The sequence below is a fragment of the Myotis nattereri genome, assembly GCF_964212035.1.
Source record: "Myotis nattereri genome assembly, chromosome: 1".
Classification (NCBI taxonomy): domain Eukaryota; kingdom Metazoa; phylum Chordata; class Mammalia; order Chiroptera; family Vespertilionidae; genus Myotis; species Myotis nattereri.
Window position 1 is genome coordinate 85,236,517 of NC_138075.1, and position 24,272 is coordinate 85,260,788.

General features: G+C 40.9%; 1 protein-coding gene across 3 annotated transcripts in view; it reads left to right on the forward strand.

Moving 5' to 3' along the window:
- Nucleotides 1-24,272, forward strand: part of SCFD1 (sec1 family domain containing 1) — a 119,707-nt gene that overhangs the window by 81,178 nt on the left and 14,257 nt on the right. For all 3 annotated transcript variants that reach the window (XR_013995921.1, XM_081089683.1, XM_081089684.1), the window contains 3 exons: nucleotides 1,794-1,856; nucleotides 4,591-4,666; nucleotides 21,982-22,035. Coding sequence is in view for 2 of the 3 variants with exons in the window: in XM_081089683.1 (XP_080945809.1) it covers nucleotides 1,794-1,856; nucleotides 4,591-4,666; nucleotides 21,982-22,035 (193 nt within the window). In the remaining variant the exon portion in view is untranslated. The remainder of the gene's footprint in view (nucleotides 1-1,793; nucleotides 1,857-4,590; nucleotides 4,667-21,981; nucleotides 22,036-24,272) is intronic.

Consider the following 24,272-nt stretch of genomic DNA (forward strand, 5'->3'; position numbering starts at 1 on the left):
TATCAGTGGATTTTAGAATACACTGAGTCTTAAAATCCACTGATAATGGATATAGGATATTTTTAGCATTTCAACTATCACATCTTAGTGATTCTTTTTTTATTTTCTCATAAGATTTTCTTGCATTTAGGTGGAATTTTTTTTAATAAAGCATTTGAAGTAAGAATCATAAAAGATCTAAGATTCACATAAAAATGTTTATAGCATGCTACTTAAATATAGAACAGCATCTACAATGTGATATTAATTTTGTTATTAAAAGTAAACATATGTTAGCCCTGGCCAGTGTTGCTTAGTGGTAAGACCATCGGCCTCTGCACCAAAGTGTTGAGGGTTCAATTCCTGGTCAAGGGCACAAACCTGGGTTGCAGCTTCCATCCCTGACCCTAGTCAGGGTGCATGTGAGAGGCAACCAGTCGATGTGTCTCTTTAACTTTGATGTTTCTCTCTCCCCCTCCTGCCCTCCCTCCTTTCCATTCTCTCGCTTAAAAAAAAAAAGAAAAAGAAAAAATCAATGGGAAAAATATCCTTGGGTGAGGATTAACAACAAATAAAGTATATTTGCTATACATGCAATGTCCATAGTTTCAAAGAGTATTCACCAAAATCATAACAGTGGTTACCTCAAAGTGGGAGGGTTCTTCTGGAAGTATTCTGTTTTCTGGACTCTAAAATGACATATTCCCAGAAGGAAAATATTTTAAGACATATCTAAATGCCATCTTTTTGCCCATCTTTCAAGAATTCTATAGTTGATCTAAAAATTCTGGACATTTAGAAAGATTGAAAAGAAATGACTTTCAAGTATAAAAGTGTGTGGTATAGGATATAACTAAAAGGAAAAATCATTGGGTAGTAGAATTAGAATAGTGTTAATGAAGAAAATGGTTTTGAGCTGAGAAATGTACAATTTCTACTGGAGAAGAAAGCAGTAAGTTTATACCTCCCAAAAGACAGCATGAACAAAGGCATGTATCTGGGAAAGAGGACTTGTGGAATGTGGGGAGCAGTAAGGAAACTAAACTTAATCAGTACATAATGGTTCTTTAAAGACAGCAAGTCTATTTCATGTTAATGATTGGGTAGAAAGGAAACGAAAAATTGTGAAGTTTGGAAAATAAATGCATTGTTTCCTAAAGAATCTCAATATTTCAGTACTAATTGTACTATATTTGAGTATTATTTTACATGGTTATAAATTTATATAATTTTGGTTTCTATAATTGTTTTAGTGCTAATTATACTGAAATATTGTATTTTATTAGTTAAAAAATTATTTTTTTCAGAAAATGTCTGCATAGTAAAAGTTAAAGTTAGTCAATAGATATTTTATTTTTTGTTGAATTTATTGGTTAATAAATTATACAGGTTTCAGGCTTATAATTCTATAATACATTATCTGTATATTATATTACCACCTCAAGTCAAGTCTCCTTCCATCACAATTTTTCCAACCTGTACCCTCTTCTACCTCCCCCCACCCTTCTCTGTCAATAGATACATATTTTTTAAAAATATATATATTTTTTTATTTCAGAGAGGAAGGGAGAGAGAGATGGAAGCATCAATGATGAGAATCACTGACCAGCTGCCCCCTGCACGCCCCACAATGGGGATCAAGCCCACAATTCAGACATATGCCCCGAGCAGGACTCGAACCATGACCTCCTGGTTCATGGGTCAAAGCTCAACCACTGACCCACACCAGCCGGGCTCAATATATATTTTAATACCATGAGACTGAATGTTAGCTCTAATAATCGACATCTACATATAACTATCTTATTTCTTAGGGCTTTTGCCAAGATGGCCTCAGCTCCTGCCAGCTATGGCAACACTACTACTAAACCATTGGGGTAAGTATTTTTAATAATTCTGATTGGGTAAGTCTGGTACTTTAGACCATAATTAGACTTTCATGCCTTAAAAACACACTGACAATTTGAATGCAGAGTATTTTTATTGTGATAGAGAATAAATATCAACATGCCTTTAGCTTAGTATAAATTTTCATTTTAAAATGTAAGTTAATATATTTTACATGGTATGAGCTATTGGCTTCTTTTGCTTCCTTGTTCTTAAAACATTACATTTTTCATTTCCAGAAGATAAATGAAGGTTAAAGCTATCTTTACACTAATGTTGATAACTAATATAGACTTGAAGCTAGGCACTTAAGACCTAGCTTCAAGATAGACCTGGGCATCCTGCTAAATAGTAGGGAGGAAGTCCCCAGGGCTGGGTATGACTTCTGACTCCACAGTATCGTATAAAGTCTGCGTGATTTTCAAAGGAGCTGTACAAGGTAATTTTAACTGCTCTTTTCCATACCATACTATTTCAAATTCTTAGCTTATATTTTATAGTTTAGAGCAAAAGCATGAAGCCCAGAAGGAAACAGGTTTATCCTAGCCCCATCCTGAGCTACCAGTTTTAAAAATATATCTTTTTATTGATTTCAGAGAGGAAGAAAGCGATAGAAATATCAGTGATGAGAGAGAATCATTGATCGATTGCCTCCTGCACACCCCCTATTGGGGATTGTGCCCACAACCCAGGCATGTGCCATGACCTGGAATCTAACCATGACCTCCTGGTTCATAGGTCGATGCTCGACCATTGAGCTACGCCGGCCTGGCACTACCACTTTTTAAAAAAAATATGTTTTTATTGATTTTAGATAGAAGGAGGAAGGGAAAGAAACAGAGAAACATCGATGAGAGAGAATCATTGGTCACCTGCCTCCTGCATGGCCCCTATTGGGGATTGAGCCCACAACCCAGGCATGTTCCTCGACCTTTCAGTGCATGGGATGATGCTCAACCAACTGAGCCACACTGGCCAGGGCTTGAGCAATGAAACAATTTAACAAAACAAAATTACTTGTCATAATGCAGAACTTTATAAGTGTTTGACAAAATGAGTCCAGCTGACTTCACCTACAGTCAGTGCTGTGCAGGTTAGCACACTCCCTCAGAGTTGCCTGGTACCAGGGAATCGCCTGAAAACTGTCCATTCCAACAAAGATTACTTTCTATTGTTTCTGATCTTGTCCATCTCTTCATTTCAGAGGGGAATAAGGACAAGATAGGGAAAAAGAAAATATATTTGGAAAATTACTGAGTGTAATAAATAGACTTACCAATTTCATGCCTTAAAATCCTATTGAATAGTAAAAGCCTCTTACATTTCTTATGGATCTTGTAGCTGAGGGCTTAAATTTTTTCTTGTGTTAGAAGAAAATTTTGGATGCTTTAAAGGATGTCTTTAGCCTTCTGATACCATAGTACAGGATTACCAATCTGTCTCACAAAGCATCCTTTGATCCCAAAAGAGAGGCTGTTGGAAACACACATATAAACCTAGTATGGAAAATCATTTGTTGGTGTTTCTGATGTTAAAAATTTGGATAACATTCTTCAGAATCAAGGTAAAATTCATCAGGTGTATTATGCTTCACATTTTATGTGATAGATTTTATGTATAGAAAGAGAGACCGTATACAATGCAGGATTGGATCTAGCTGCTATGATAAAGAGAAAATAGTAACTTTTGACCTCATCATACTTATGGGCATGCATATATATATATGTATGTATATGTATATATATATATGTATATGTATATATATGTATATGTATATATATGTATATGTGTGTGTGTGTGTATGTATATATATATATATATATATATATATATATATATATATATATATTCTTTAATATGTTGGTGTCTTGAATTCCTAAAGCAACTTAATTTACTATCTTTAACTTTTTTCTTTTAGCATTAAGGCAACCAAGAAAGCAAGCAGTTCTCTACAAATTATAATTTGCCTAAAAACTAGCTAAGGCTCATTATTTACTATAGCTAAGATCTGGAAACAGCCCAAGTGTCCATCAGTAGATGAGTGAATAAAAAAACTATGGTACATTTTACACCATGGAACACTATGCAGCTGTAAAATGAAGGATCTCTTACCCTTTGAGACAGCATGGATGGACCTGGAGAGTATTATGCTAAGCAAAATAAGCCAGTCAGAGAAACACAAATATCACATGATCTCACTTATATGTGGAATCTAATGAGCAAAATAAATTGACAATCAAAATGGGTCCAGAGACATGGATACATGGAACAGACTGACAGCACTCAGAGTGGGTGGGAGGGATGGGAAGAGATTAACCAAAGAATATATATGCATAGCGCATGGACACAGACAGTAGTGTGATGAAGGCGTGGGGTGGGGCAGGGGCCGCTAGTGGAAGGAGAAAATCTCGGACATCTGTAATACTGTCAACAGTTTTTTTAAAAGCTATAGCTAAGGATCAGCAATCAAAATGTTTATTTTGAGGGCAGTTCTTCATTTTTATATTTTGTTAATATTGACTAGTCAGTATTTTATTACTTTTTTATTGTTAAATAAAATTGCAGCAGTAACATCAGAATTCTCAGGTGACTTCTGTTTAATGAAAACAAATATGGTAGGTATAGAGGGCATCAGCATGTGGTATGTAATTAGGCAAATATTTTATCTGTAACATATTGGAGAGATAGTTTATGCTTATTGTGATCCTCTTCTTTTACCCCTAGTCTCTTTTCACGAGTCATGAATACTGGATCACAATTTGTGATGGAAGGAGTAAAGAACCTGGTATTGAAACAGCAAGTAAGTACACTTGTTAGAAAACATTGGTAATCTTTCAGCATAAGTTCACATGTTGACAGGTTGCTCAGCTAAAGCAACTTCTAGATATATTCAAATTATAACTGTTAGGAATAAAATAAAATCAAGGGTCTTTTGTTGCTATATTTAAGGATTTTTCAGAGGTCTGTCGTTTTTTTTCTTTTAATTTGCTCTTGGGTTTTACTGACATTTTTCTTTTTCTTTGACTACCATCAGGTTTGTGGAAGTGCCTTAATTGAGAAAAATAAACAAAACCTATTTAGAATAACAAACCTATTTATAATGCATATTATTTAAGTTTTAGCATATTAAGAGAATAGAGTAATGAATTTAGTAGCCTAAAGGCCTGTGTAAATTAGAATAAATAAAACATTTTAAGCTCTAGCTGGTTTGGCTCAGTGGATAGAGCATCGGCCTGTGTACTGAAGGGTCCCGGGTTTGATTCCAGTCAAGGGCACATGCCTGGGTTGCGGGCTCCATCCCCAGTGTGGAGCATGCAGGAGACAGCCAATCAATGATTCTCTCTCATTATTGATGTTTCTATCTCTCCCTCTCCCTTCCTCTCTGAAATCAATAAAAATATATTTTAAAAAAAACACATTTTAAGTATAATTTATGGATTGGGGTTATAAAACTCATTAAATTTCATACTTCATTTTGGAATACCTGTTTTAGTATTACTCATGACATTTTTAAATGGTTTTTGTATTTGTATTGTTTTTCTCTTATTCTATTATATAGCTATTCAGCATCAGAGAGTCATTAACTAATTTATTTCTTTTCGAAGAGAATTTGGTTTTTATTTTCTTTCATGGAAATTTTCAGGTATACATTAGTATGTCAAACTCTCCTGAACCTTTCACCAAGCTTCAACGCAAGACACTTTCATTCTTATTTTATCTTCCCTACCTACATTTTTAAAAAATTTTATCTATTTTTACTGGGATATTTTAAAGCAAATCTGAGACATAATATTCACACATAAATATTTCAATTTATAATGAGAAGGTTTTAAAGGCCAATTAAGAAAAGAGATGGAGTTAATTTTCAATTAATCATATGTGAATATTGTTTGCTTACTTGTTTTCAGAAGAAAATAGATGTTTTCTTTCTCTGAATTTCTTCATACTTCTTTCTTATTATGTTTACATTGGTATTTTATATTGACATTTTTTATTTTTGCTTTGCTTTTTTAACCAGTTTTATTGAGACATAATTGCCATACAATATTTTACTCCTTGAGAGCAAATGATTTCTTCCCCATCTTTGAATTTTTACATGATCCTTTGCAAAAATAGGTATGTAATTGTTATTTGAATAAATAAAATCATTTTATTATAAAAATCATGTAGGCGCCCAGCCGGTGTGGCTCAGTGGTTGAGCATCCACCCATGAACTAAGAGGTCATGGTTCAATTCCCACTCAGGGCACATGCCTTTGTTGCCAGCTCCATCCCCAAAAGGGGGCATGCAGAAGGCAGCTGATTAACGTTTCTCTCTCATTGATGTTTCTATTCGTCTCTCAAAAAAAATCAATAAAAGCATATTTTAATAAACAAACATCTTGGCTGGCATAGCTCAGTGGTTGAGCACCGACCTATGAACTGGAGGTCATGGTTAGATTCCTGGTCAGGGCACATGCTGGGTTTTGGGCTCCATCCCCAGTGTGGGGCATGCAGGAGGCAACTGATCAGTGATACTCTCTCATCATTGATGTTTCTCTCTCTCTCTCCCTCTCCCTTCCAAACTCTGAAATCAATACAAATTTATATATGAAAGCCTAAGCAACCATCCAACCGATAACTATGACATGCATTTGACCACCAGGGGGCAGACACAACGCAGGAGCTGCCAAGCTGTGGTGACTTGGCAGCTGTGGTTTTCAGGTGACATACCCGGAACCAGAGAGGAGGGAGCCCGATTCCAGGGTGCATCATCTGAGGACTGACCTCTTCCAATCTGGAACCCCTTGGGGGATGCCAGAGATTGGGTTTTGGCTGATCCCTGTAGGCAAGGCCGAGGAATCCCACGGGTGTACGAATCCATGCACCAGGCCTCTAGTATATTTTAAAAAACAAAAACAGAAAAAAAGTGTATTATTAAAGAAGAATGAAAAATCTTAATTTGCTGTGTTTAATTTGATGGCTGATTATTTTTCAAACTTCAGATACATTTCCTAAATACTTGGGAATATATTTAGCTTCCTCCCTCTTAGAAATTATTTTCAATATCTCTCATTCTATCTCTCGCCTGGTTAGGAGCTACTAGTAAATACTTACTGTACCTTTTTTACTAGTTCACAGTATTCCCTGAGTCAATTTATCTTCACTCTTTTGGATTACGAAAAGTGAAAAGGTACAAAGATAGGAAGTCGGGCACATTAGAGACCACTGAACTGTACTTTACAATTCAACCTAATGGCTCTTAAAAAATTACTCATGACACTTATTAAAGAACAGTAAGGCAGACTTTATTCAGGGGACCATCACAAAAGGTATTGGTACCACTGTAGTAGGGGATTGCAGTTAGAGGGAGAGATGGGGCTCAGCTCCAAATACATCAAGTTAACTTGCGAATTTATAGTCAAGGAGTAGGGTAGGGTCAGTAGATGGAAAATTACTAAAAGTAAACAACATTGATAGAGGGGGATTCTGGTTAAACCAACCTAGCAGGATTCTTGCTGAAGACAGACCAGTGTGATAGGATATCTCCTGGGAGATGGGAAAGGATGACTAACCTGATCGGATATCAAGGGTGATCAGATATCGAGGATGGGGGATTCTGGCCAACCTGATGTAGCAGGATTCTTTCTAAATTTGGAAAATGCAAACAAACACAGAAGTTCAAAGGTCAAGGCTTAGTGGAAACCGAGCTCAGAAAAGCTTGAGTAGAGTTTTCTCAGGGAGAGAATTTTTGTCACACCACGCTATTTATCATCAACCATAGACAGGGTGATTTTCTTAGGTGAGACAGAAGGGAAGCACCAATTCCTAAGGTAAAGGTAATGGGTGCCTTTTGCTAGATAGACTTGTATAACCACATGTAGTTAAATTTATTTTTAAGAATTACATATTTTTCTTAACAGTCACTTTTAGAAGGAAATCCCAATAGTAAGATTCTCTAAACAAAGTATCACAAATAACTCATGGCTTTACAGACTTAAATCTTTGGAATGATCATTTATTTATTTATTTATTTATTTATTTATTTATTTTAATTCTTTATCGTTGAGAGAATGTCTCCTTTTTACCCCATTGACCTCTCCCACCTGCTCCCTCCCGCCCCCCCAGCATAAGCCCTCATCACCCTACAATCTGAGTCCATTGATTATTCTGATATGCATGCATACAAGTCTTTTGGTTGCTCTCTTACCTGCCCTCCTCCCACCCTCCCCTGCCTTCCCTCTGAGGTTTGAAAGTCTGTTTGATGCTTCTATGTCTCTGGATCTATTTTTGTTTGTCATATTATGTTGTTCATTACATTCCACAAATGAGTGAGATCATGTGATATTTATCTTTATTCGACTGGCTTATTTTGCTTAGTATAATGCTCTCCAGGTCCATCCATGCTGCTGCAGATGGTAAGAGTTCCTTCTTTTTTGCAGCAGTGTAGTATTCCATTTTGTAGATGTACCACCATTTTTTAATCCTCTCATCTGCTGATGGGCACGTAGGCTGTTTCCAAATCTTTGCTATGGTAAATTGTGCTGCTATGAACATAGGGGTGCATATATCCTTTCTGATTGGTGTTTCTGGTTTCTTGGGATATATTCCCAGAAGTGGGATCACTGGGTCAAATGGGAGTTCCATTTTTAGTTTTTTGAGGAAACTCCGTACCGTTTTCCATAGTGGCTGCACCAGTCTGCATTCCCACCAGCAGTGTATGAGGGTTCCTTTTTCTCCACATCCTCTCCAGCACTTGTTGTTTGTTGATTTGTTGATGATAGCCATTCTGACGTGTGTGAGATGGTACCTCATTGTCATTTTGATTTGCATCTCTTGGATGATGAGTGACTTTGAGCATTTATTCATATGTCTCATGGCCTTCTGTATGTCCACTTTTGAAAAGTGTCTGTTTAGGTCCTTTGCCTACTTTTTTATTGTATTGTTTATCTTCTTTTTGTTAAGTTATATGAGTTCCCTATAAATCTTGGAGAGTAAACCCTTCTCAACCTGTGGGTTGCGACCCCTTTGGGGCTCGAATGACCCTTTCACAGGGGTCGCCTAAATACATCCTGCATATCAGATATTTACATTACGATTCATAACAGTAGCAAAATTACAGTTGTGAAGTAGCAACAAAAATAATTTTGTGGTTGGGGTCACCACAACATGAGGAACTGTATTAAAGGGTAGTGGCATTAGGAAGGTTCAGAACCACTGGGGTAAAAAGAAAGGAAAGAGAAAAACTAAAGTGGAGAAGGGAGAAGAAAAACAGGATGAAACAGAGAAATCAGGAAGGAAACGGTGGGGGGGAAAGAAAATAATCTATACTAATAATTGATAGATATATAAATTGACCATCCCTCCACAACACCCACAGCCAATCAGGAGTGAGTATGCAAATTAACCCGACAAAGATGGCAGGACTGTGGGCAGTGTGCACACACACAGGCGCCTAGCGGCCGGGGGCAGGGTGGGGCACCTGGCTTCAAAGCCTGGTGTCCCGGCCACTCCGGGCTGGTGGGCAGCGCATGGAGGTGTGGAACGGCTGGGGCGGGACGGGACGCCTGGCTTCAAAGCTAGGCGTCCCTCCCCGGCCACTCTGGGCCGGTGGGCAGCGTGCGCCGGGGTCCTGCCCCGCCCAGGCCGCTCTGGGCCGGGAGGCAGCATGCGCGGAGAGCCTCTGAGCAGGGGAGGCGGGCCGGCGGGGGGCGACCTGTACTCCCCACATGGTGTCGGTGGCAGCTGTGAGCATGCTAAGTGGAACCTGCAGGCCAAGCTGAAGTAGCGCCTGCAGGACGTTAGCGCCGAGGAGTGGCTGCGCAAGTCCCATCTCCTGTCCCAGAAAGTGCAATCACAAGGACACCCACCATGGTGGGCCAGATTGACACCCTCCTGGCTGCGCCACGGGGGTTTGCGGATCTTTGAAGCCACAGGCCTCCAGTGCGCACATCCTCTCTTCCCCCCCAGTGTGCGAACACCCCCCAACGAGCTGTCACCCATGTGTGCCTGCAACAGTCCCGGACCATGGCACGTGCAAGATCCCTCCACTTTTCCGCCGCACTTCCATCAACCCCAGCATGCCTACATCCCCCACAGGACGTGTGCACGGCCCCTCCATCAAGCTCACATCCTTTGGAGAATGTCTGGGTGTTCTGGGTGCTAAGGGTGGGTGCCTGTGAGATGACAGTGCAAGGACAGAGTGGTGATGCCCTTTTCCCGTGGAGGCCAGTGCAGGGACGAGATCACCTCTGTGGGGCTAATGCAGGTGCTTAGGTGGGAGCAGGGGCAGACAGGCACACCTGGTGGGCACAGGCGGCCCTCGCTGGGTGCCTTTGGTCAGCGTTCAAGATCAGAAACCCAGAGGAGGTAAGGAGTTACATCCTCTCAGTGAAATGGTGGGATAGTCGGGGTGACTGCAGAGGAGGAATATGCACTTTGGGTGCCAGCACCCATGAGCGAAGGCTGCCCTGACTGAGCCTCGCTCACGTGGGGCCTAGCGCACTCCTGCCGGGAAGCAGGTGACAGGATGTGCTTTTCCAAGTTAATGAGAGAAACATTGATTCTCCCACTGCCCACGAAGGTGGAAAGTGAAGTGGGGAGATATGCGGGAAGTGAGCGAGGTTCCCTGTCTGGGGGTTCCAAATCCACTGTTGGTTCCTTTCACCGCTAACTAGAGATATATGGGGTGTCCCCTGAAAATGTATACCCACTTTGAATACCTACTAATTCCAATGGGTTTAAGCATAAGAAAGAAACAATAATGGAGCTGTCATCTGTTGAAAGTGCAGGCACAGACAGAACCTAGACACAGAACCTACACAGAACCTAGAGACAGAAGAACTTCGCTGGAGAGAATATGGCGAAAGATCCTGGACAGAAACTGGCCACAGAACCTAGAGACAGAACCTAGCGAGAGAACATGGCAAAAGATCCTGGACAGAAACTGGCCACAGAACCTAGAGACAGAACCTAGCGAGAGAACATGGCAAAAGATCCTGGACAGAAACTGGCCACAGAACCTAGAGACAGAACCTAGTGAGAGAGAATGGCAAAAGATCCTGGACAGAAACTGGCCACAGAACTTAGAGACAGAACCTGGCTACAGAACCTGTATAGAACATGGCAAGAGAACCTGACTAGAACCTGGCTACAGAACCTGGCTGGAGAACCTGGAGAACCTAGCAAGAGAACATGGACACAGAACCTGGCTGGAGATCCTAACCAGAACTTCGCTGGAGATCCTGAACAGAACTTGGCTAGAGATCCGGGCTAGACTGCTGATCAACTGAACGCTGTCTCCGTGTCATTCCTTCTTCGCTGACTCCGTCCACACCTTTGGGGACCCCTGGACCTGCTGGGGTTGGACCCCAGCACTTTCTCTCCCTCTCCCTTCCTCTCTGAAATCAATAAAGAAATATATTTAAAAAAGAAAAAGAAAAAAAGTGCAGGCAGACTGACAGGACATTCCCCGAGGGGTCCCGGATTGGAGAGGGTGCAGGCCGGACTGAGGGCCCCCCCTCCCCCCGCACAAATTTCGTGCACCAGGCCTTTAGTAAAAAAATAATACTAAAAAGTTTTTTAATTTTTTAAAAAGTAAAGTGAAGTGTCATTTGCTTCAGCCACATTTTAATGCCCCATGGGGGTTGATTTAGGACCCCACTCTTATGTCTGTCTGCCAATTCTGGGCTTCTTGTTAGATAGTTAGGTGCTGAACACTGTCAGGCACTGTCTGTGGCTTTTAGCACGGTGTTGAAGCTCCAGGTGATCCACTGCTCCTCTGCATGTGTCTGTCTCCACAGGCCTTGGCTGCAAGCAGGCGGGACCAATCTGCCCGCTTTGCCTGTCTGCTAGCTGTCAGTCTTATTCACTCAAGTATCTATTTCTGTCAGGGCTTTAGGTGTAGGTGGTACTGTTTCGCTTTCCAGGGAATCAGATAGATGTTTTTTTCCTGACTCAGAGCTACTCTGTGAATAATCCAAAATATTACTCTGGTCTTTGGATGGTCAGTTATTCTTATATGGAGACCAATGGGGTTGGCTGGCAACCTGGAGTTTTAATCAGTCTGGATCCCAGAATTGTGGGGCAGACAGGCAGGCCCCTCTTCTAACCCAGTCACTGAGGGCTCTTTGGGGCTATTCAGAACCTTTGTTTCCTTTGTATAGCTCAAAATGCAGGCAGGGTGCGGCAGGCTGTATTTCCTGCCTTGATGCTACAGGCAGGGGCTAACTCTTCAGGAGAGAAATGGCCACTTAGGTTGGAAGGTTATGAATGTCCTGGTGCCAGAGTCCTGTCCACGTTTCCTTGCTCTGCTTCCCTCCCCAGCCTCAGGCACCTCAACTCTGTGCCTCTCCCTGTGCCACACCCTCTTGCAATTGAAAAGTCCTGTGTTCTGGGTTTAGCTAATAAAAACAAAGAAAACCAAAAGCAAAACAACCACGAAACTGCAGGTCCCCCCCCCCCCCCCCAGGCACTGTGCTGCTCAGCCCACTTTTCAGAACACCTTTCTAGACACAGCCTTGCGTGGCTGCGGTTTTACATCTAGATTCCCCAGCAACCACCAGCCCTGAGGCTTTTCCTTTTCATGCCTGTTGCCAAGGGATGCAGCTTTGGTGCAATGCAGCTTACTCCTCACCTTTTTTTTTAAAAAAAAAAAAATATATTTTATTGATTTTTTACAGAGAGAAAGGGAGAGGGATAGAGAGTTAGAAACATCGATGAGAGGGAAACATCGATCAGCTGCCTCCTGCACACCCCCTACTGGGGATGTGCCCGCAACCAAGGTACATGCCCTTGACCGGAATCGAACCTGGGACCCTTGAGTCCACAGGCCGAGGCTCTATCTGCTGAGCCAAACCGGTTAGGGCCCTCCTCACCTTCTCAGCATGGTGGCTAAGAATCCCTCTCCAACCCAAATCCACATTCCTGCCGTTTTCCAGGCATCTTCTGCCCTTCCTTCTTGTAAATTGTCTCCACAGCTGTATCTGATTTGTTAATTCTGGGTGGATGTTCTCCAGTTTAGTTGCTTTTTTAGTCTGGCCCCTGGATGAGGTGCACAACACGTGTGCCTATTCATCTGCCATTTTCCAATTCCCATATTTTTATTTTGAACTTATTACCTTACTAGAGGCCCAGTGCATGGATTTGTGCACCAGTGGGGTCCCTTGGCCTGGCCTTTGGGGACTGGGCCGAAAACAGCAGCCTGACATCCCCCAAGGGGTCCTGGATTGCAAAAGGGTGCAGGCCAGGATGAGGAACCTCACCAGTGCATGAATCCACGCACTGGGCTGGTTTCGGCTGATCCCCAAGACCAGGACAAGGGACTCCACCAGTGCAAGAATCCTTGCACTGGGCCTCTAGTATGCATATAAGATCTTTTGTTAATCTCTTCCTGCCCTCTCTCCTCTCCCTTCCCTCTGAGATTCATCACTCTGTTCCATGTTTCTATGCCTGAGCATTGAGCATCTTCCCCCTGGGTCAGTGCGCATCATAGCTACTGGTGGAATGGTTGAACTGTGGTACAGTCACTTAGGCTTTTATATATAAAGTCACATGATATATGTCCTCTAATGATGCCAGTAAAGATGCATCTAAACTAATCAACCTAGATATTTTATTGTGTTAACACAAAATTTGTTTTTACCTAGAGTTCTTAAAATATAAAAATTAATTATCCTCTTTGACTTCAAGGCCCTTTTGTTTTCTTAACATTGCAAATCACAACTTTGAGAAATGACTCTTAGTTATGTGTACAACATTACTGCCGTAATGACAAGGTGAGCCATGCCATTTTTTTTTCAAGTGGATGTTAATAAAACTTTTTAGGTTCAAATTAGAGGGAATAGTTTTTAATTTCGTGGGGGAAGAGTATTTATGTTGTGAAATAAAAATAAAAGTCATATTGCAAAACGGTCCCAGATGATTATTTGTTATTGTTGTTTCAAAAAAAAAAAAGAGAAAAATAGAGGATATTGAAGGGTATGCACCTAAGTTTTAAATGTTAGTTTTTTCTGGGTGAGTATTCATCTCTGAGTATCTTTATGACGAAGGCCCAGTGCACGGATTTGTGCACCGGTAGGATCCCTCAGCCTGGCCTGCAGGGATTGGGTCGAAACCGGCTCTCCAACATCCCCTGAGGGGTCCCAGATTGCGGGAGGGTGCTGGCCAGGCTGAGGTACCCCACCGGTGCATGAATCTGTGCACTGGGCCTCTACTCTATAATAATAAAAGCATAATATGCAAATTGACCAGACAGCTGGACAGTGGAAGGGCTGGCAGAGGCAGCTGGGGCTGCGTGGGCCTACTCTTGCATGAATTTTCTACATCAGGCCTCTAGTCTGTATATATGAAAGCCTAAGCACAGGTCCCTCAGCCTTACCTGTGGGGATCGGGCCGAAACTGGCTCTCCGCCATCCCCCGAGGGATCCCAGATTGCAAGATGGCACAGGCCAGGCCGAGGGACCCCACAGTGCATGAACTCGTGCTCCAGGCCTCTATTATCCATATAAGATCTTTGGTTAATCTCTTCCTGCCCTCCCCATTACCCCCCTTCCCTCTGAGATTCATCAATCTGTTACATGTTTCTATGCCTGTGGTTTCTGCTATTGCGTTGAGCATCTGCCTCCTGGTGGTCAGTTGTGTGTCATGGCCAGTTGCCTGGTCGGCTGGTCGCTTAGGCTTTTATATATAGAGATTCCTAGAATTCATTTAGAATCAAAGGAGTGAACATTTCTCTTTAATAGATTGTTCTTAAAATAAATATTGCCCTCCAGAAAAGTTGTAGCAATTTGCCATGAATTACAGTGCCTGTTTCTCTACATCCTTTTCAAACCTTGACATGTGTGTTTATTATCTTGGTCAGTCAATACTTAAAAATGAGTCTCTTGTTCTAGAACTATTTAAGCTAATACAGTGGGGCCTTGACTTATGAGTTTAATTCGTTCTTTGACGGAGCTCATACTCAAATTACTCGTATGTCAAATCACTGTGACGTTCACTGCGCCAACTAGCGTTGGGGTATCTGAAGCTGGCTCGTAACCTGAATTTTTTTGAGCTTGCAACTCAAAGCAAAAAATTGGCCGAGAGACGGCTTCTATCTCAAAAAAACTCGTTAGTCGGGACACTCGTAAGTCAAGGCCCCACTGTACAAATCTACTTTTAAAGCTACATTTTCCTAATGATCTAAAATAGAGGTACTATGGTGGGAGATCTGGGGCATTTGGGGGACTAAAAGGAAAGAGATGCCAGGGAAGAGACTGCTAGAGATACGTTCTGTTTCACACTTATAAAATTCTGAGTAATTTAGGAGAAACCAAAATGGCGGCATAGGTAAACACCTGAAATTGCTGCCTCGTACAACCACTTCAAAAATACAACTAAAAGACAAAACAGACATCATCCAGAACCACAGGAAGGCTGGCTGAGTGGAAATTCTACAACTAGAAGGAAAGAGAAAAGCACACTGAGACTCAGAGGAGGTGTGGAAGTAAAGTGCAGAGGTATGGATGCGCACACGGAAAAGGCAGGCAACTGAGGATGCGGTTGTCTTTTTCAATTGGGAGGGAGTCTCAAGCTCCCGACGGCCCCAGCTCCAGCTCCAGGCGAGTCTCTGGGGACCCAGACTCATACGGGGAGAAACTGTACTGTCTGGCAGCAGGCAGGACTCGAGGGCGGCTTTCTCTCAGAGCTGCTTGCAGCGATTACCTCGATTACCTCAGGACACTGAGACCCGGGACCTCTTAGGGCAGGACTGAGGATCAGACATAGCTGTTTGCTCCGCCCTGTTGATTCCCTGAGACCCCACCACACCCAAGCTGTGCACAGAGGCTTTTGCATATGAATGACATGGCCCTTTGCAATCTAAAATTCCCTAACAAACTGCATCTGGGTCAGAGAGACCCAAAACATCCAAAAGAAGGCTCAAGGCCCCACAGCAGCTTGCATTGCTTCACAGCTGGGCCTCATCTGGGCACCTCCAAATCCCAAACAAAGAAGAGGAATCTGCAGATCTCTCCGTAGCTCCTGCTGGGTAGCCTCAGGCAGAGGCTAAATTAGCACCTCCCTAGAGATTCAAGAGCCAATGTACCCAGTGGTAAGAGTGGGACCATCCAGATTACAACTCCTCAGATCCGTAAGGGACACACTCAGGGCGCAGACTCAGTGAGCACCAAAGCCCCACTGAAGCAAGTCTTGTCCCAGAAGGGTGTCTCTAGCACAGAAGTTCTCCCATTGCAGACACAGCTGATTCTCACAGCCAATTGGCCTGGAGCTCAATTCGTCCCAGTGATACCTACAACAATCAAGGCTTAACTACAACAAGATTGTGCACAAAGCCCACAAAGGGGTGCACCAAGAATGTCCACCTCAGGTAATTGGGGAGACTGAGCCACTCGGCCCTATAGGACACGTAGCACGCAAAGTCTATCAACACAGGGAAGCATAAGAAATGCAGAGACAAAGAAATAGGTCACAAATGACAGAAATGGAGGAAAGCAAACTACTGGATATAGAGTTCAAAACCACGGTGATAAGGTTTTTCAAGAATTTTCTAGAAACTGCCGATAAATTTAGTAAGACCCTCAATAAGTCTAGTGCAGGGGTGGGCAAACTTTTTGACTCAAGGGCCACAATGGGTTCTTAAACTGGACCTGAGGGCCGGAACAAAAGCATGGATGGAGTGTTTGTGTGAACTAATATAAATTCAAAGTAAACATCATTACATAAAAGGACACGGTCTTTTTTTTCAATAGTTTTATTCATTTCAAATGGGCCGGATCCGGCCCGCGGGCCATAGTTTGCCCACGGCTGGTCTAGTGAGACCCTTGAGGATATGAAAAAGGACCAACTAGAAATTAAGCATACACTGACTGAAATAAAGAATATTATACAGAGATTCAACAGTAGACTAGGGGGTTGCAAGAATCAAGTCAAAGATTTGAAGTATGAAGAAGTAAAAAACACCCAACCAGAAAAGCAAAAAGAAAAAAGAATCCAAAAAGATGAAGATAGTGTAAGGAGCCTCTGGGACAACTTCAAGCATACCAACATCGAATTATGGGGGTGCCAGAAGAAGAGAGAGAGCAAGATATTGAAAGCCTATTTGAAGAAATAATGACAGAAAACTTCCCCTAACTTGTGAAAGAAATAGACTTACAAGTCCAGGAAGCGCAGAGAACCCCAAACAAAAGGAATCCAAAGAGGACCACACCAAGACACGTCATAATTAAAATGCCAAGAGCAAAAGACAAAGAGAGAATCTTAAAAGCAGCAAGAGAAAAACAGTTACCTACAAGGGAGAACCCATACGACTGTCAGCTGATTTCTCAACAGAAACTTTGCAGGCCAGAAGGGAGTGGCAAGAAATATTCAAAGTGATGAATAGCAAGAACCTACAACCAAGATTACTTTACCCAGCAAAGCTATCATTCAGTATTGAAGGTCAGATAAAGAGCTTCACAGAAAAGAACAAGCTAAGGGAGTTTATCACCACCAAGTCTGTATTATATGAAATGCTGAAAGGTATTCTTTAAGAAGAGGAAGAAGAAGAAAAAGGTAAAGATAAAAATTATGAACAACAAATACATATCTATCAACAAGTGAATCTAAAAATCAAGTGAGTAAATAATCTAATGAACAGAATAAACTGATGAATATAATAGAATCAGGGGTATAGAAAGGGAGTGGACTGACAATTCTCAGGGGGAAAAGGGGTGTGTGGGTGAGGGAAGAGACTGGACAAAAATCGTACACCTATGGATGAGGACAGTGGGGGGGAGGGGTAAGGACAGAGGGTGGAGTAGGAACCGGGTGGAGGGGAGCTATCGGGGAAAAAAAGGAACAACTGTAATAATCTGAACAATAAAGATTTTTTAAAAAGGATTTGAACAAGAAAACTGAAAAGTAAATTGATGCAACAGGAAAATTTTAACACTAACTAGATATTGAACTGTATTAAGAAATTGTTAATTATTTTAGATGTGGTAATAGTGTTAGATTATTTTTTAACGCATATATTGGTGATATGTACTGAAATGTTGATAGCTAAAATTGTTTGATATTGGGAGCTTGTTTTGAAACAGCCTAGGAAAGTGAATAGTAGGTGAATATAAATGAAATAAGATTTGCCATGAGTTGATAATTATTGAAGCTGGGTGATGGAGGATTGGACTTATTTTATTGGGTTGACATAATCCTGTTTTCTTTAATATACTATGATTTGGGGGGGGGGGGAAGAACTTTATGTATTTTTCTGTTTCCTCATCTCAGGATGTTGATGTGGATATTGGATTCACCTATAGATTCCTTTCTGATTTATAATTACTCCTATCTTCACTTCACTGGCAACATTCCACCCCTTATATCGTTGATACATCCCTTATTGCCAATATATTTCCAGTGTCGATACCTCATCTTATTCTTTACTGGCTGATAGTCTTCAAAATAGGCATTCTCTTCACGGAGTTCCACATACTACTTTTCATTCTCCATGGCTTTGATAATCAGGAAACCGCAACTCTTGTTCCAGCCTCACTGCTGACTTCATCATCAACAGGTCATCCAAGCCCAAGGCTGCAACGGGAGTTAGAAAGAGCCCCCATAGACCATGTGGCAGTATAGAGCAACAAGTGGCTAATTCTAGGAGAGCTAGAGGGGCAGTCCTTTTTAACTGTTTTGGATATAGGGCTGTATTGTCTTTTTTAAATGTCTGTTTTTTAATTAATGTGTATATTTTATTTCAGATTTGTTTTTAAGCAATCACACCATCAGAAGTAAAATTAACATTGTTTTTATTTAAACTTTTACAGTGATTAAAATCATAAAACATGACTATGGTCATAAACTAGAAAGGGTTCTTAGAAATAGATTTCTATTTTTTTTCTCTCCAGATAATTTCCAGTTTATGTATTTGAAATTTGAACATTTTAGAAATAGTGGTCCTTAATTTATGATATTCATTGTGTATGGGACTTTGTCTCTCAAATCTATATTTACAGAGGCTTTCTACTAATAAAAATTTTGTTATTAATCTATACAATAATATATTTTACTTTATTTCTGAAACTGCAGTTTCCAAACACTAAAATAAATAAATAAATAAATAAATAAATAAATAAATAAATAAATAAATAATAAAGCTTGGCAATTTTTAAAACAATGGGTTTTTATTAGATTAAATTTCATTCATACCTCTTATATTGAGACACCCAATTTTTTTTGTTTCTAGAGATGAGTAAGGTAACAGTCTTATTTGTTGAATGAAAAGAATTACATGGTTTTGTTCTGTTTTCTCTCTGTTGTCACAGTTCAGTTTTTCCATCAATAAAAGTTGATTAATCTTTTTTTAAAAAAATATATATTTTATTGATTTTTCAAAGAGAGGAAGGGCGAGGGATAGAGAGTTAGAAACATCGATGAGAAACATCAATCAGCTGCCTCGTACACACCCCGTACTGGGGATGTGCCCACAACCAAGGTACATGCCCTTGACCAGAATCGAACCTGGGACCCTTCAGTCCACAGGTTGACGCTCTATCCCCTGAGCCAAACCGGTTAGGGCAAAAGTTGATTAATCTTGCCGAAATCGGTTTGGCTCAGTGGATAGAGCGTCGGCCTGCGGACTGAAGGGTCCCAGGTTCGATTCCGGTCAGGGGCATGTACCTGGGTTGCGGGCATATCCCCAGTGGGAGATGTGCAGGAGGCAGCTGATCGATGTTTCTCTCTCATCGATGTTTCTGGCTCTCTATCTCTCTCCCTTCCTCTCTGTAAAAAATCAATAAAATATATTAAAAAAAAAAAGTTGATTAATCTTATGTAAATTATTAATATAAAACAGATTTTAAAATGATTAACTCAATTCAAGCCTTTATTTAGGCGAAGAGTAAAAAGTTGGTGAAAGGAGGTCTCATAAATTATTTTCTAAAATACACTTTCTTATACCTTTAAAGACATCATATATTTCCTTTATCATTCTCTACACATGAAGTTTCCCTTCATCTGTGACAGTGTGTGAATATTTTATGGTGCAGAAGTGATAAATGATTCTTTGGCATTATCTGGTTGTAAAGACCAGACAAAAATATAAAGAATTGTCTATGGGCTTATGAACGTTTTAACTATTGTGCCAGCTAGAAGGAAATTTTTCTTATGTTATTTAACGGCCTATTCACTGGTAGGCTTGTCTTTGGTATCTACTGAACTATAAAATAAAGAGCAAAATTTGTATTTTTTTAAAAATCTAATTTTTTAATATTGTTGAAAGTTTTACTTATGTCCCCTTTTTCCCCCCAATGACTCCTTCTAGCCTACCCCCAACCCCCGTCCCCTATTGTCTGTGTCCATGGGTTATGTATATGTGCATACAAGTTCTATGGTTGATCTCTTTCTTCCCACCCACCCATCCCTGCCTTCCCTCTGAGATTCGACTGTCTGTTCCATGGAAAAATCTTATTTCTATACTAAATAAAGATTTATCATGAGACATTGGTATAAATATTAAAATTTTCAATAATATAATAAAAGTAATATGACTTATGGCTTTATAATAAAAGTAATATCACTTATGACTTTATAAAATCTCTTCAGAATTTTTCTCCATTGCACAAATCAAATAGTACAATTCAGGGAACTGAAGAGAGTTATATGTATATAAAGTTAATTTTAATAAAATCTTATAATTTATAATGTTCCCTTGATCCAGATTTTTAAAAAATTATTTCTCTCTGTTATGTTGCAGAGTTCTCCATTGTTTTCTGTTAGTATTTCTTGGAAAAAAATTTACAACTATAGTTTTTTTCTTTTGGATAAAGCATTTTTGTAGATTTAAATCTGCACCATTGTTCCTTAGAGAAAGTAATGGTTTAGACTTATTCTTACATGAACAAACTCAATTTTACTTGAAACAAACTTAAAAGGTAACATTTTTGTGCTACTTTTTTTTTTTCTTTAATTCTAAATAATAGAATTCAGGAAACGCATTTAGTCAGCTGGAGCATTTGTTGCTGTGTTTATATTAAAAAGTTCCTGGCCAACACAAATATCAGATAATAATAAAATAGCTTTAATTTTAAAAGACTTCTACTTACCATCTAGAGAAAGTAAAAGAAAAAAAATGCATATTTTTATGTTTGCTCAAGGCAGTATTTTCCTTAGTGATGGTCCATTTTAGTAACACTGAAATGTTGTATTGCCTAAGGAAAGTAAAACTCCTTGTAAAATAGTAGTGTGCTATATACAGATATTTAAATAATCAGACTTAATGTTGCCTTTGTTGTGTAAAGTCTCTAAGATTCAAAACTTTTTTCCAGAACTTCCTGTACAGCTCACAAAGGAAATACCAGTTCAAAGTAGGCAGAATACCATCCCATAGGAATGCACTTTGAATAGGCATAATAGTCACATAGTAAATTTTCTATACTCCATGTGTTGTTATTTTCAAAATAATGATAAAAATCATCAGACTGAAATGTAACAATAGTATTACTTATCCCAAAGACATGTAAGCATGTCAAAAGGCAATCTTCTGCCAACAGCAGTATTATACATTTCATGTTCAAGGTGCAGTTTGTTCCATAAAAAGACATTGCAGAATGTCATTGAAAATTTGGAATTTATCCCAGGCAAAATAAAAATGGTCAGTAAAGTTTGTATATATTCATTTCCCCATTTTTCAAAGAGCACAAGTATCTTTTAGCTTAGAAGAATATACAGTAGAAATGAAAGAACTCTGATAGGTCATTTAATCTCATACATCTTCACAAAGTTTAAGTTACTCTGTTTTTAAAGAAACTTACAATTTGCAAAGAGGAAATGAAAAAAAATAACATTAGGAATCTTATGTGATCAAAACAAAAGCTTTCCATTGCTAGTATTAAGAAGCAAACATCTAACAAACAAAGTAAAGAAGCCCGAACATGTAAAATCTAGATACACCTACACATTAAAAGGACCTTTTGATTTAGAGGTATATTTTCCTATGGAAACTTAAGTGGTGCCAAGCTATTTATGTCTGTAAAACCATTCACAGAATACTTAATCTTAGAATGCGTTCAATTGGAAGGTAAGCATACTTAACTGTAGAATGATTGCGTTGTTTGATAATAGAGAACTTTTCTCATGAAAATACTAATCTCTTCCACAGAATCTACCTGTAACTCGCATTTTAGACAATCTCATGGAAATGAAGTCAAACCCTGTGAGTAGCATATAATATTATACTTGTAAAATTGTTAAACGTATCTAACTGACTATATGAAGGTGATAAAAGATGAATTTGTTGTGACCTTAATTACAACAGACTACATGAGGGAAAGAAAAGAGTCCATGTTCTTTTTTAGCCATTGTCACAGATAATAGGAATTGGTTTCTCAGCTACTACAGCCATTCTGGCAGTCCTCATCCAAATTAAATGTATATTCTATATGTATAATCCTATCTAACAAAAGACAAAAAGGGTAATTAACTGTGCCTCCGCTACACTTCTCATTGGCTAATCAAGGCGATATGCAAATTAACCGCCAACCAAGATGGCGGCCGGCAGCCACGCAGCTGAAGCGAGCAGGAGGCTTGCTTGCTCCAGTGATGGAGGAAGCCAAGGTTCCCCGCCAGCCGTGGCCCGGCTCTGAGCTCGGGAAGCAACAATGTTTCATTTATAGAAGCTAAACAAACCCCAGATACCTGCTTTCAGCCGGCCGCGGCCTCAGAGCTGGGAGCGCCAGTGACGGCAACAGTGTTTCAATTATAGAAGGTAAATAAATCCTAGAATAAAAAAAAAAGAAAAAAAGGAGAGGCTGGGAGCTTCAGTCTCCCGCCAGCCTGAAAACGGCCCTCAGCCCCTCACCCAGACTGGCCAGGCACCCCAGTGGGGACCCCCACCCTGAAGGGGGTGTGACCAGCTGCAAACAGCTATCAGCCCCTCACCCAGGCTGGCCAGGCACCCAAGCGGGACCCCCACCCTGATCTGGAACACCCTTCAGGGCAAACCAGCTGGCCCCCACCCGTGCGCCAGGCCTCTATCCTATATAGTAAAAGGGTAATATGCAAACTGACCCTAACAGCAGAAAGACTGGGAATGACTGGTCACTATGACACACACTGACCACCAGGGGGCAGACGCTCAATGCAGGAGCTGCCCTCTGGTGGTCAGTGCGCTCTCACATAGGGGAGCTCTGCTCAGCCACAAGCCAGACTAACGGCTGCCAGTACAGCGGTGGTGGTGGGAGCCTCTCCTGCCTCCTCAGCAGCGCTAAGGATGTCTGACTGCAGCTTAGGTCTGCTCCCCGCTGGCAAGTGGACATCCTCTGAGGGCTGCCGGGCTGCCAGAGGAATGTCTGATTGCCATCTTAGGCCCAATCCCCTGGAGAGCAGGCCTAAACCAGCAAGTGGTCACCCCCGAGGGGTCCCAGACTGTGAGAGGGCACAGTCTGGGCTGAGGGACACCCCCTCGAGTGCACAAATTTTTGTGCACAGGTCCTCTACTTTAATATAAAATATATCCTAAGGAGCACATTTCTGTAAATGAAAAAGAATAGTAAGTATCAGCTGGTATAACATAAGGAGAACCAAACCAATTTAATTTTCTGAAAATTAGGAGAGGAATGCATAGTGAAATTTTTAAGTGTATGTGTTCAGGTGGTACTAAACTCTTAGGGGCTGAAAAGTAAATTGAGAGATAAATTGTTGAGTGAATAGACAAATGAGTAAATATTGTTAGCATTTACTTAAAGAATCAGTTTCCAAGCTATCTGTTTATAAATCGAGAAAGGAATGTAAAAGTTGCTACAACCTGTTTCATAAAACAGCACAGCTTGTTAGTGTGGCAACTAGAGAATGGTTATCATCGTAAGAGTCTGGAATTGAGAAAGGTAGCATGATCCTATTCCCAGCAACACCCTAGTTTGGGTTGATCTGGATCATTTTAGACTTGGTAGCGAGGTTTAAGATCCCAGCCTAGAAAGAGAATGAGAACAGAATCTTCACATTAATGTGTAAGTTTTTTGTAATTATTAAAACACTAGAGGCCCATTGCACGAAGAGATTTGTGCAATAGGCCTTCTTTCCCCTGGCTGCCAGCACCAGTTTTCCTCTGGCACCCTGGACCCAGACCTTCACTCTGGCCACCGCCTTCCATCTTCGCTCTGGACAGTCTTCACTGTGGCTGGAGCCTTCAGTCTTTGCTCCTCACTCTGGCGGGAGTCTTCAGTCTCCAGCCAGAGCTGCTCCTGTAGCTCCTTCCACCCCCCACCCTCTCCCTCATAGCTTGATCGCTGCTTCGCCTGCAGACCTCGCCGATGGGCTCTTGGGTTCCAGGGTGCCGCCTTGCCTGCGGCCGGCTTTCCGATCATGATCACAATCACCGGCCACAGGCAAGGCGGCTCCTGGGTCCCGGGGTGCCGCCTTGCCTGCGGCCCGGCTTTATGAACACGATCATGG